The sequence below is a fragment of the Elaeis guineensis genome, chromosome 6 (assembly GCF_000442705.2).
Source record: "Elaeis guineensis isolate ETL-2024a chromosome 6, EG11, whole genome shotgun sequence".
NCBI classification, from domain to species: domain Eukaryota; kingdom Viridiplantae; phylum Streptophyta; class Magnoliopsida; order Arecales; family Arecaceae; genus Elaeis; species Elaeis guineensis.
This window is the reverse complement of record NC_025998.2, coordinates 132,160,333-132,172,627: the sequence shown is the minus strand read 5'-3', so window position 1 is coordinate 132,172,627 and position 12,295 is coordinate 132,160,333. Positions and strand designations below refer to the sequence as shown.

At 37.3% G+C, this 12,295-nt stretch overlaps 1 protein-coding gene across 3 annotated transcripts; it reads right to left on the bottom strand.

The window, feature by feature from the left end:
* Window positions 1–2,692: 2,692 nt before the first annotated feature.
* Window positions 2,693–10,960, bottom strand: LOC105046436 (protein SULFUR DEFICIENCY-INDUCED 1). Of its 3 annotated transcripts, none has more exons than XM_010925021.4 (4): window positions 10,802–10,960; window positions 9,257–9,469; window positions 4,062–4,217; window positions 2,694–3,757 (listed from the first exon to the last, which is right to left on the bottom strand). In XM_010925021.4, exons 1-4 carry the CDS (start codon window positions 10,907–10,909, stop codon window positions 3,356–3,358), a joined length of 879 nt encoding a protein of 292 aa, XP_010923323.2. In that variant the 5' UTR covers window positions 10,910–10,960; the 3' UTR covers window positions 2,694–3,355. The 3 variants fall into 3 exon arrangements, with proteins under 3 accessions (XP_019706820.2, XP_010923323.2, XP_073116004.1); XM_073259903.1 differs by having other exon boundaries at window positions 9,293–9,469; XM_019851261.3 differs by lacking the exon at window positions 4,062–4,217 and having other exon boundaries at window positions 2,693–3,757.
* Between the last annotated feature and the right edge of the window lie 1,335 nt (window positions 10,961–12,295).

Below are 12,295 nucleotides of genomic sequence, written 5' to 3'. Positions count from 1 at the left end.
CAGTAAATATAACTTTTCAGAGGCATGCAGTGCATTGTCCTAAGACGATTCTTGACCCTCATGTGGGATCTATCTGAAGAACTCCACCCCAAGATTCAACCAAGGACTTTTTCTATAGATACGATCATGGAGAGGATGATAGAGCTCCAACTCAACAGGTTAGAAATCGATTAAAAGAAAACTCAAAGGAAGAGAATTTAGATTAGGAGAGGAGAGAGCAAGATTTTCTTCGATATTCCAACTCCTACTAAAGGCCTAATTTATAGGCCCAAGAACTAACCATTTAGGCTAATCCAATGGACAAAATGTTAAGCACATATTTACTTGCCTAATGGGTAGAAAATCAAGGGGCAAAACATTAATCAATCGATTAACCATAAGCAATGTTAAAATATGGTACTTATCACCAAATAAATAAAAAATGATAATAATAAGGAAAATGATCATATTCATTAGAGAAAAAAATAAATAAAGAAAAATAAAATATGGGCCTCGCCACAGCACGGCACAATCGCACGCGAACTGGGCCGCATATATGTATGGTTTGGTCCAAAACTATTAAACTTTTGATGAAGTCTAATAGATGGGTTTTTATTATAAATATGTTCTTAAGTTTTCTCTTATCCAATATGGAACTGAACAAAAAGTTAAGAATTGGTTGGAGAGAATTTTAAGTTTTTCAATTCTCTCCAAAATATCAACATATAAAACATTGTCAATTCTCTCTGCAACTATACTCTAACCCTATATTTGGTTAGAGTTATTAGAGGATGAATGGATAAGATTGGAAGGATGGATAGCCTCTATACATCCACTATTTGGTTCAAAAAGATAAAGAAGGATAGATGAAAAAGGAGGGATTATCTATCCACTCCAGTCTACTAAATATTTATCCTCCTAAATTGCGAGGATGCGAGGAAGGATAAATGAAGCAATGATGAATGAATTTTTTTATTAACAAATTATCTCTTATTAATTTTTTTAAAAAACTATAATATTTTTTTACTTTTTTATTCATATCATTTGTATATCATTTTATATATACTACTAATCATATATTATTAAATTTTATTACTAATTATTTTAATTTTAATACATAATTTTGATAGTCATAATTAAATAACTATAATTATCTTCTATTTCTTTATTTTTATTTACTATTTTTTATTTAACTATTTGTATAGTATTAATTAAATATTTAAATTAAAATATAAATTAATTAGTTATTTATATAATTAATATATATAATTAATTTATTAATAATTAATTTATCAAATTATTTATCAAATTAAATATTTATATAATTATAAGTTATAATGATTATAAGTTTATACATTGTTTATTTCTTTTGCATAAATAAGTATAATAAATTGATAATGGTAATATTTTTATTAAAAGGTAGTCTCATAAAAATATTACATATAAATATCTTTCTTTTCATTCCTCCTATATCAAATAGAGGAGAAAATCATTTCCATCAGTCCTTTTATGTTTCATCAAACATATAAAATGATGGATTCTATCTATTATCTCTCTCATCCATCCTTCCTCTTCCATCCATCCTTCCTTCAGTCCATCTTTTATATCAAATAAAAAAATAAGAGAGGACATCATAGCCATATTGCAAGGCAGAATATCTACTGATACTGGCACGAGGATCAAAAATTTGCTAAAAGGTAGTGTTTCGTATGTTTTTGGATTATTTTCTTTTTTTTACTTCTTAAATAAAGGGATCAATCCAACCAAATCGAAGATAAGTCAATCATTTGATCTCATCATTACTAGTACTGTTTGAATAAATCCAAAACCCTCTTGTCACAAGATTTACCGATATCAAACGTGCGGCTGTATATTGGTGCATCAGCAGCATGCCTGATAAATGATTCCTACACGAACCAGTGGACGTCATTGACTGCGCTCGGGCATGTGGTGAACGCAGTGGTAATTTCTCGCTGCTTAGGCTACTGCAGGCTGGTTGTTGATAGGTCACCGGCGGGATGGAGCACAGAATTTGCCAGGAATAACGAGGGAATGAAATAATTATAGATGCAGGGCCAGAGACAATAAGAGTGAAGCTAGTACTTACACATGTACGTCCCTCCGTATCTATATACATACATATGTATGTATACCAACGTACATATCTCTCCCTCGAAAATATATTTGCAAGGATATCGAGCTTGCCATGATTGCGAGCTTTAGAAAATATATTGGAGGAACGCCTGGAATAATAATTTTAGAAAGATAAATAGAAAAGGCAGAATAAATTCATGGGCAAATAATAGCCATTATTTTCTTTACAACAGTCGATCTTACAGCTCTCACCATCATAACGGACCATCACGTATGATCTAGGGACGTCTATTTGGACCAGCTAATCTTCCCATCTCGACTCCACCATGCTAACTATACACGACACGTGGTTCCGGTGTTTCGTCCCGCATTATTCTCCTGTCAAACAACGAGGCCAGACGTCTATGGCTCGTCAATCAAAAGAGAATACGTAACAACCAGAAAAGTCCCATGCAACTTTTCTCATCTCATCATACAAGAGGGAATTTTCCTTGGAACCCTTATGTAAAAGCTGTTTTATTCTGCACTGAGAAACTTAATGTCGAGACCAATGATGAAGTTTTCGTCTCAAACACATTTTCTATCCTAACATATAAACATCTTCTTTCCTAACATTTTCTTTCCTAACATATAAATCCATCCCCAGTGGCCGGAAACTCCACAACCCCACGGTCTGAACGAGGAGAAGGAGAGGAAGAGGAAGGAGAAGAAAAAGGAAGAGTGTAGTTGGCTTTCTACTCATTCAAGCGATGGCATCCATGATGGGAGGAGACTTTGCTCAAGCCTATGTCATGAGGAAGATCCACAAGGAGAAGATGAAGAGAATGGAAGAAGAGATGGGGGGAAAGAGGTCCAAAGAGAAGAAGCCCAACAAAGGTTTATTCTTCGGATTAAGAAAGAAAGTACATCCAAATGGTTTGGTTAGTCTGGAGAATGCTCGCAACGCTGGAGATGCTGCAGTACTGAACTGACAGGAGGATCAGAAGAGTAGTGACCATTTGTAACTATATATCCATGAGTGCAATCCAACCTACTGGAAGTTGGTTGGTTGTGACCTTATAATTTTTATAATTTGGAGTAATTGTTTCTTTTTTTTGTAACACTTGCTTCGTATGTAGTTTATAAGGATTTTTAATTATGTAGGAATTCTTCATATTGATTCTTTATAGTAGATGTTTTTTTTTTTTGGCTAAACATATTGCTAGAAGTAAAAGAAAGTCCAACAAGTAAACATTTTCTATCCTAACATTACAGACCGGCAAAGACAGACTAGCTAAAAGAATCAACAAGCTATGTGGTCTCTCCAGGTGGAAATCTCCTCAAATATTGGTAACCTCTTGGATCTGAACGGGGCCCACTCGTTCATCACGAGATCCAATCTCTCCATGATCTCCTCTTTTATGCTCAAGCCCACCTCCAATGGAGAAACAGCAGGCTGCAGTTCGATCTCACGCACCAACTGTTCCGCCCGGCTAATTATCTTGCCGTCATCCGAGCTTGGATATCTACGGTGCAGGACTTCCTCGAGCACCGCCCGGGCCTCGTCGAACCTTCCTTTCTTTATGAGGCAGAGGCCAAGATTGCAGGCCTTGTTCGCATCAGGCTCGATCATTTGAGCTTTGCGGTACACTACCTCAGCTGCATCATAGTTGTTTTGTTGCATGTAGGCCCAACCAAGATTGCCCTGTCAAAAAGTTTGCAAGATATCTGAGACCAGAAAGCTTTCGTGGCCTTGATAAAGGAAGGCTTCGGGAATATGATTGCATGACACATGGCAAAAGGTGTACGGATTTCCAGAAACATATGCTTGAAGAAGTGAAATGCCCGAAGGCCGACAAGGGTAACTTTTGCTGAAATGTTATGATTACGGAGTGTTGTGTGTGCATGTCCATATCTATTACATTGTTTTCGCGTGTAATTTAACGAATAGAGACTACTAAGTGTAATAGGTTGGAAGAAACTAATAACTGGGAGCAACAAAAAATTACCAGGATGCGCGAAGTTTCTTGCTGGATCGAGATCTGGAACTTTTTGCCATGGGAGCGTGCTGTCTTGGTGGTCTTCCCATTGAAGGCTTCACCAAGGATTATCATCCCCAGCTTTTGCTTTAGAAGCTCTATCTGCTCCTCCATCCTTCCACATTTCTGACCATCAAAACTTTTCATTATCGACAAACTCGATCAACTGGATTTTTTTTCTCTCCAGCTTGGATAGAAGTAAGATATATATATATATATATATATATATATATATATATATATATATATATATATATATATATATATATATATATATATATATATATATGATGTGTTTGATAGAATTGAAGAATCTCAAATATAAAACTAATAAACACTCTTCTCTTATGGTGGAGAGATGACAAAAAGAATACTTGCTTCGCATACCACAATGGACAAATCACCTTCCTATTTATAGATGCCTAGATGCCTTTTTATATTCCATAACATTTAATTCATGCATGGAATACTAAGAAGCATTTACAGAATTCTATGTATTTAACTCTTCATCTATCAAGAAGCCTATTCCTTTTTACAAGGAGGCCTTTTAGATTTTCAAGAGACCCTTTAGTTTTCCAAGAGGTCTTTTAGTTTTCTAAAGTCATTTAATGATAAATTTAAAATAATCCAACAATTTCTCCCTTAAACTTGTTCATCTTGATGCTATGACTCCAAGCATCTTCCTCAGCCTTTGATAATCTTCACTTTTGAGTGGTTTTGTGAATATATCAGCAACTTGTTCCTTTGATTTGCAATACACAACCTCCACAATTTCTTTTTTGACTTGATCACGAAGAAAATAGAATCTAATGTCGATATATTTGCTTCTTCCATATTGGACTGGATTCTTGGCTAGCTCAATAGCAGATTTGTTATCAACATTGATCTTTATAGGCTCTTTTTATGGATGACCCAATTCTTCTAGCAAATTGCACAACCATATAGCCTCACATACATATGATGCCGCTACAACATACTCCGCCTCACATGTAGATAGTGCCACAATAGATTGCTTCTTTGAGCTCTAAGAGAAAGCATTAGCACCAAAATAAAAAACATAACCGGAAGTGCTCTTCCGTTTATCAAGATCTTCACCCCAATCACTATTAGAAAAATCAATTAAACTTGCATCATTGGAATGAGTGTAAAACATACCATGATCAAGAGTTCCTTTAAGATATCTAAGAATCCTCTTTGCCGCCATCCAATGTGACTCCTTTGGATGCTCCATATATCTACTAATCAAACCAACTCCATAAACAATATCGGACCGACTTATAGTGAGATAGTGAAGACTTCCAACAAGACTTTTGAAGAGAGTCGAGTTTACCTCCTTGCCTTCTCCTTCTTTATTAAGTTTTTCTCCATAAGCCACTGGGGTATTTACTTCCTTACAACTCTCCATTTTGAATTTTTTTAGAATATTTCTTGCATATCTCCCTTGAGAAATAAAGATGCCATCTTCTCTGTGCTTTACCTCGATGACAAGAAAATAGGACATAAAGTCTCCACCCGTCATTTCGAACTCCTTGCCCATAGCTACTTTGAATTCATAAATCATTTCCTTGCTACTACCTGTCACAAGAAGGTCATCTACATATAAACATATAATCAAAATATCATCTCCTTTTTTCTTCACATAGGTGGCATATTCATAGGGGCACTTGACAAAGCCGTATCCTTAGAGATAATGATCGATCCGTATATTCCATGCTCGGGGCGCTTGCTTCAACCCATACAAAACTTTTCGTAACTTATACACTTTATCTTCCATGCCTTTAAAGATATAACCCTCCGGTTGCTCAATATAGACTTCTTCTTCAAGGTAGCCATTGAGAAATGCTGACTTCACATCCATATGGTACATCTTCCACTTGTGATGAGATGCAAGTGAAAAGATAAGCTTCACGGTGAAAAGTCGAGCAACTGGTGCAAAGACTTCATCATAGTCGAATCCCTTTTTTTGCTTGTAGCCTTTGGCAATAAGGCGAGCTTTGTATCTTTCTACTTCTCCATTAGCAGTATGCTTCACTTTGTACACCCACTTAACGCCTATCGCCTTTAGTCCTTTTGGAAGTGTAGTTAACTCCCACGTATTATTTTTCTCTAGGGCATGGATCTCTTCCTTCATTGCCTTTCTCCATTCAGCTTTTTGCACTGCTTCATCAAATGTTAGAGGTTCAACATCAGCAAATAAATAATATAAATCAACTTGTTCAACTGCTTTTGTTTCATTATAAAGATCATTAAGACTTCTAAATTTTCTTCCATGACTTCTTGTTGATATAGAATGACTTGAAGAAGCCGGTGTAGCTTGTGGTGGTGGAGATGATCTTGCTGGTGATAATATTGGTTGGGCAGCCTCCACTTCTATGTTCTCCTCAGCTTCATTATGAAGTGGTACATATTTGGTATGAGAATCTGTGCCAGTCCAATCCCATACATCATCTTCCTTGAAGACCACATCTCGACTAATGATTACCTTATTTGCCATTGGATCATACAACTTGTAGGCTTTGGATTGCTCACTGTATCCTATGAAGATGCACTTTTGGCTTCGATTATCAAGCTTTTTTCTCTTCTCTTGTGGCATTTGGGCATAAGCAATGCTCCCAAAAATCTTCAAGTGGCTCACTCCTGGTTTGTAGCCAAGCTTCCTTTGGTGTCATTCCTTTGATGAACTTTGTCGGACTTCGATTGATGAGATAGGCTGCACATGCCACCGCTTCAGCCCAAAATTGCTCGGAAAGGTTCTTCTCTTTCAACATACTTCTTGTCATGTCAAGGATGGTCCGATTCTTTCTTTCGGCTACTCCATTTTGTTGTGGAGAGTACGGAGCAGTGAATTGATGTCGAACTCCTTCTTCATCACAATAGTTTCTGAAAGTATTTCACATGTATTCTCCGCCTCTATCGGATCTCAAAATTTATACTTTATAGTTACATTCTTTTTCAACTAAAGATTTAAAATTTTTAAATGTAGAGAGTGCAGCCGACTTTTCTTTAAGAAAATAAATCCACAATATTCTACTAAAATCATCAACAAATGTTATAAAATATTTGTTACCACCATGAGATTCTGGAAGAGGGCCGCATATATCAGTATGCACCAACTGCAATGGTCTCATTGCTTTCCAAGACTTTTCACCTTTGAAGGGAGCTCTTGTATGCTTTGCTAGTGTGCACTTTTCACAAATTTCATTTGGATAATATATATGCGGAAGACCTTTCACCATACCATCTTTAGATAGTAATTTCAAACTTTCAAAATTTAAATATCCAAGCCTGAGATGCCAAAGCCAAGAAGGGTTCTTGATATCCACTTGCAAGCATTTTTGAGAATATGTCTTTAAGAGAAGAGGAAACATCCTGTTCTTCGCCATCTGGACACAAGCAATCAGCTTCCCATTCCAATCTCTTAAGGTTAGTGATGACCCTTTCATATGAATTATATAACCCTTCTCCAAAAGTTGGCCAATACTTAGAATATTACTCTTCAAGTCTGGCACATAATATATATTGGAAATAAAATCAGGCGTACCATTCTTTTGTTGAATCATGATCTTGCCTCTTCCTTTGACGAAAATTTTGGAGAAATCTCCAAACTTCACATCACCATGCACCCCTTCTTGCAACTCCACGAATAGGTCTTTTCTTCCACACATGTGGTTTGTGGCTCCTGAGTCAAGAAACCACACATTCTTCAAGTCTCCATTTTGTTGGCATGCCAAACGAAGAGTTGGCTCTCCTTCTTGGTTTTTGGATTCGGAGTAGTTGCTTTGCTCATTGTTCCAACACTCATATCTATAATGCCCATATTTGTGATAATTATAGCATTGAACATTGGATCTTGCTTGGTCACGACCTCCGTTTAATCTTCTACCTCGATCATGTTCACCTCTTCTACCACCTCTTCCATTGTTGAAATTTAGAGTTCGGCCTCTTCCACCATTGTAGCCTCCTCGACCATGACTACGGCCTCGACCACGACCACGGTAGTTGTTGCTACCACCTCTTATGTTGCTACTAGCATCTCGAAATGCTTGAGATTGCCCTTGATCCTTTCCTTTTTTATCTTTGGCCTCCACCTTTGATTGAAGTATTTGCTCTGTATTGACTGCTTCAATTTTATTTTGCTTCTTTTGTTCATGGACTTGAAGTTTACCCATCAACGCATTGATGGATAGAGTATCCACATCATTAGCTTCTTCAATAGCGACAACAATATGCTCAAACCTCGGTGTCAAAGATCGAAGTATCTTCTCCACCACTCGAACATCATCTATCTTCTCTCCATTCCTCTTCAATTGGTTTACGATAACCAAAATCCAAAAAAGTAGTTGAAGATATTCTCCGTCTTTTTCATGGTGGCGACTTCAAATTCTCTCCGTAGTTGGTGTAGTCGGATTCGCTTCACTTTTTCTTCTCCTTTAAATATGATGGAGAGAGTATCACATGCTTGCTTTGCAAAAGTTGCTTCAGCAATTCTTTCAAATGTCACCTCATCCAAGGCTTGATACAATTGAAACAAAGCTTTCTTGTCTCTCCTCTTTGTAACTTTCAAAGTCTCCTTTTGATTTTGATTGTACCCTCTCTCTTGATCTGGTGTAGGCTCGGTGTAGCCATCATTAACGATCTCCCATAGATCTTGTGAGCCAAACAATGACTTCATCTGGATACACCAATTCTCAAAGTTCTCCTTAGTAAGCTTTGGGATTTGCATTTGCACACCATCACTAGCCATTTCCCTTAGGATCAGTCTTCTCAACAAGACAAGGCTCTGATACCAAATGATAGAATTGAAGAATCTCAAATATAAAACTAATAAACACTCTTCTCTTATGGTGGAAAGATGACAAGAAGAATACTTGCTTCGCATACCACAATGGATAAATCACCTTCCTATTTATAGATGCCTAGATGCCTTTTTATATTCTATAATATTTAATTCATGCATGGAATACTAAGAAGCATTTGCAGAATTCTATGTATTTAACTCTTCATCTATCAAGAAGCCTATTACTTTTTACAGGGAGGCCTTTCAGATTTCCAAGAGACCCTTTAGTTTTCCAAGAGGTCTTTTAGTTTTTCAAAATCATTTAATGATAAGTTTAAAATAATCCAACAGTGTTATACTTTGTAGTTAGTAGAAAATAGGCTGATACCTTGTAAAGGTCAATGAGGAGATTGTCCAAGGATACCTGTGCTTGCTTGGAGCACAGGTGCCTGAAAGATTTGATGGCTTCGACCGCTTCCTCTGCGCGGTCCTGCTGCTTCATCACCACTGCCATGTCCTTCAGTGCACTGTCCACCCGGTCCCCAGCATTTATCGCCTTCCAAAACCATACGATCGCCATTTCTGGATCCTTCTCCACAAGCTGATTCATTTGATGGGATATTCTCTCATTATATAGTTACGATTTCCGGTTCCAACAATTGTACTTGATAGTGTGTTGATAGATCATGAAACATTACTTGAGAACACTATTTAGATCTAGGGGTCACGTGATGTCTACTGGAATATAAGAAGGGTGGGGTGGCATCATGTCATGGAGAGAGGATAAAAAAATATAATATATAAGACTATATAGTTTTATTACTAACTAGCAATTACTTTATTTTTTATGCAATCCAAGAGTTAATTATATATAATGTTGTGTGTGTAATCTGGTCCAGAAACCCCTCATGAATTCAGGCCAGACATCCTGCAAATGATGAAGTTGGATCTTCTTTTGTTTGGGTCACAAGAGCGATCGACAATTGTGAAATGAGATGATGAATTTGAGTTCATTCACAAGCTCGAAAGGAACTTAAGATTTGAGAAAGAAATCACAACAAATAAAATTCCATAAGATCGCAATACCTCGAAAGATTATCCAAAGAACCGACAGGTTTAGAGGAGATAAAACAATACATACAAGCAGCAGCAGCCAAAAAATAACAATTCTTCAACAATTTATGAATATTTCATAAAATTCAAGATTCTTGGAAAATAGAAAAAATCAGCAAAATTATTGGACCAATAAAATGACCCATGTATTAAGAGAAGAAATTCTTCGATTCATCCAAAGAGATAATGAAGTTTTTTGATTCTTTCAAAAAGATAAGGACAAGACAACAACAAATGTGGTGCAAGGAATTAATCACCGCATATGAAAAGCGAGAGCTATCCCACCTCTATTTATTCTGATTCAACTAATGGCTTCTACAAAACTAGATCAGTCCCATCTCGAAATCATTCGTTGCTCTTCCCTTTGATTTGAACGAAACTACTGGTCATATCCATGTAGCTCCAAGTGAACTCACAAGTATTTCATCGCACATAAAACATCGAACAAACAAACAAAAATCTAAATCATGAAATCGAAACTTAGTCTGAAAGGAAGCTTAGCAGCTCATCGCAGTTGTAACCAAAAAAAAAAAAAAGAAACAAAAAGTTAAAAATTCTGTACTTGACAAACAGTTCGTTATACAAATTGTAAAACTTATGGCCGCTGGTAACGAGAAAATATATAGATCAAACATTTCTGAAAACCATAATTGATAAAACGAAGGAGGAGATCTCCACCATTTTTTTTTAAAAAAAAACAAAAACACAAGATCTAATTCAAAAATCGACAAAAACCACTCCTGAGGAATGGAAGAACTGGGGAACAAAATCTTATCAAAATTATGAACTTTAAATTAATTAGCGGATTACGAATAAGTACCTGGAGATGCTTGGCTCGACCATAAGGGCTATCCCCCGCCGGCACCTTATGAATCACATGGGACATATCCTCCTTCTCTCCTCCCCCTCTCCTCTTTTCCGCTTCCATGTCTGTCTCTCCTTTCTCTCTCTATCTTCTCGTAAGAAAAGCCGGACGACAGCAGAGAGAATTAATTATATAATATTTAAGGGGAGAGGGAAGGTGGACGGCAAGGCGTCCAAGTTCACATAGAGGTGGGATGACGTGGCGTGTCGCGACGAGACGAGCCGAGGGCTGCTTTCCTACGTGGTTCGGCCGCGGTTTGCAACGCGCCACTCGTTGGCCCGCCCCCACACGCACAGGCGGCTCCTCCTCCAACCCCATTTTTTTATCTAATTATCGCTGGCTGCTGGTGGGAGGAATTTATCAACATCGAGATTTTTGGACGAGTTCACATGGTTTGATTTTTCACCTACGTACTGTAAAAGATTCCTCAACTCAATGCAGTATTGCTTGAACTCGGAGAAGATTCACCCAAGAGCTAATCCTCTCAACTTCAATTTTCTCAAAAAAAAAAAAAAAAAAATCCAACATTCAAAACTCTGATAGTGGTGTGATTGGCGTATTGCCTCGGATAGTGATGTGTGTTTGGCTATATATGAGTTTCCACATAGAGAGAAGAAATAGGAGCTTCTCTTTCAACGGTTTCTTTTTCAGTGCAAAGTTACTGCTCCACCTAAGATGAGTCTTTAATTACCAACCATAACAGTGATGGTCTGCCACTGATGGTAAGATCGTTTCCTAGTTTGACAGAACCGTCCACCAAACATTAACAACCCGCTACATACAAGACTCCATTACCATATCCGAAACACATTTAATGAGTCCCTCCATTAAAACTATTTAAAATTAACTTTGATGCATCCGTTAGTGTCGATGAAGCTTCTGCTAGTTATGTCATTAGGGACTACTGCGCTACTGTCATCCTAGCCAAGGAAAAGCTTCTACACATTTCATTTGTACCCTTTGCAGAGCAGGGCGTCCCATTCTTTAAAAGAAGGGAACCAATTGTCGGACTACATGGCGGATAAAGCTATGCTAGGGGATTTTATGTGCTCTGCAGTGGCTGAGATTGATCAACTTGGTTTGGATATACACAAAGCCGATGCTTATGGAATTGGATTTATGTGACGCTACTGATTATAACAGCATTCACTTCTGATTCTTATGGAACTGGGTATATGACATATTACTGATCCGCAGCGTCCACCTGTGTTCTTCTCTTCCAATATTGCAACTCATCTTAAACACACTCAGCTACCCTCTAAAGCCTCAAGTATATTGTGCTTCTTTCTACGTTATCCATGGTGGTTCATCTAACCTACTGCATACCGGCTCTCTGATTATTGGGATGGCGCTGGACATCATATTCCATTCTATTCTCATGCATGCTCCACTCACCGGCCGTTTCATCTGCTAACTACACTAATTTCATCTCATAGAATCTGTTTGATT

Coding starts and splice junctions, on each gene's coding strand:
- LOC105046436 (XM_010925021.4), bottom strand. CDS start 10,909: ATGGAAGCGGAAAAGAGGAGAGGGGGAGGAGAGAAGGAGGATATGTCC. Junction 9,470..10,801: donor GTCGAGCCAAGCATCTCCAG/GTACTTATTCGT, acceptor CAAATGAATCAG/CTTGTGGAGAAGGATCCAGA. Junction 4,218..9,256: donor TCCTCATTGACCTTTACAAG/GTATCAGCCTAT, acceptor TTTGATGGTCAG/AAATGTGGAAGGATGGAGGA.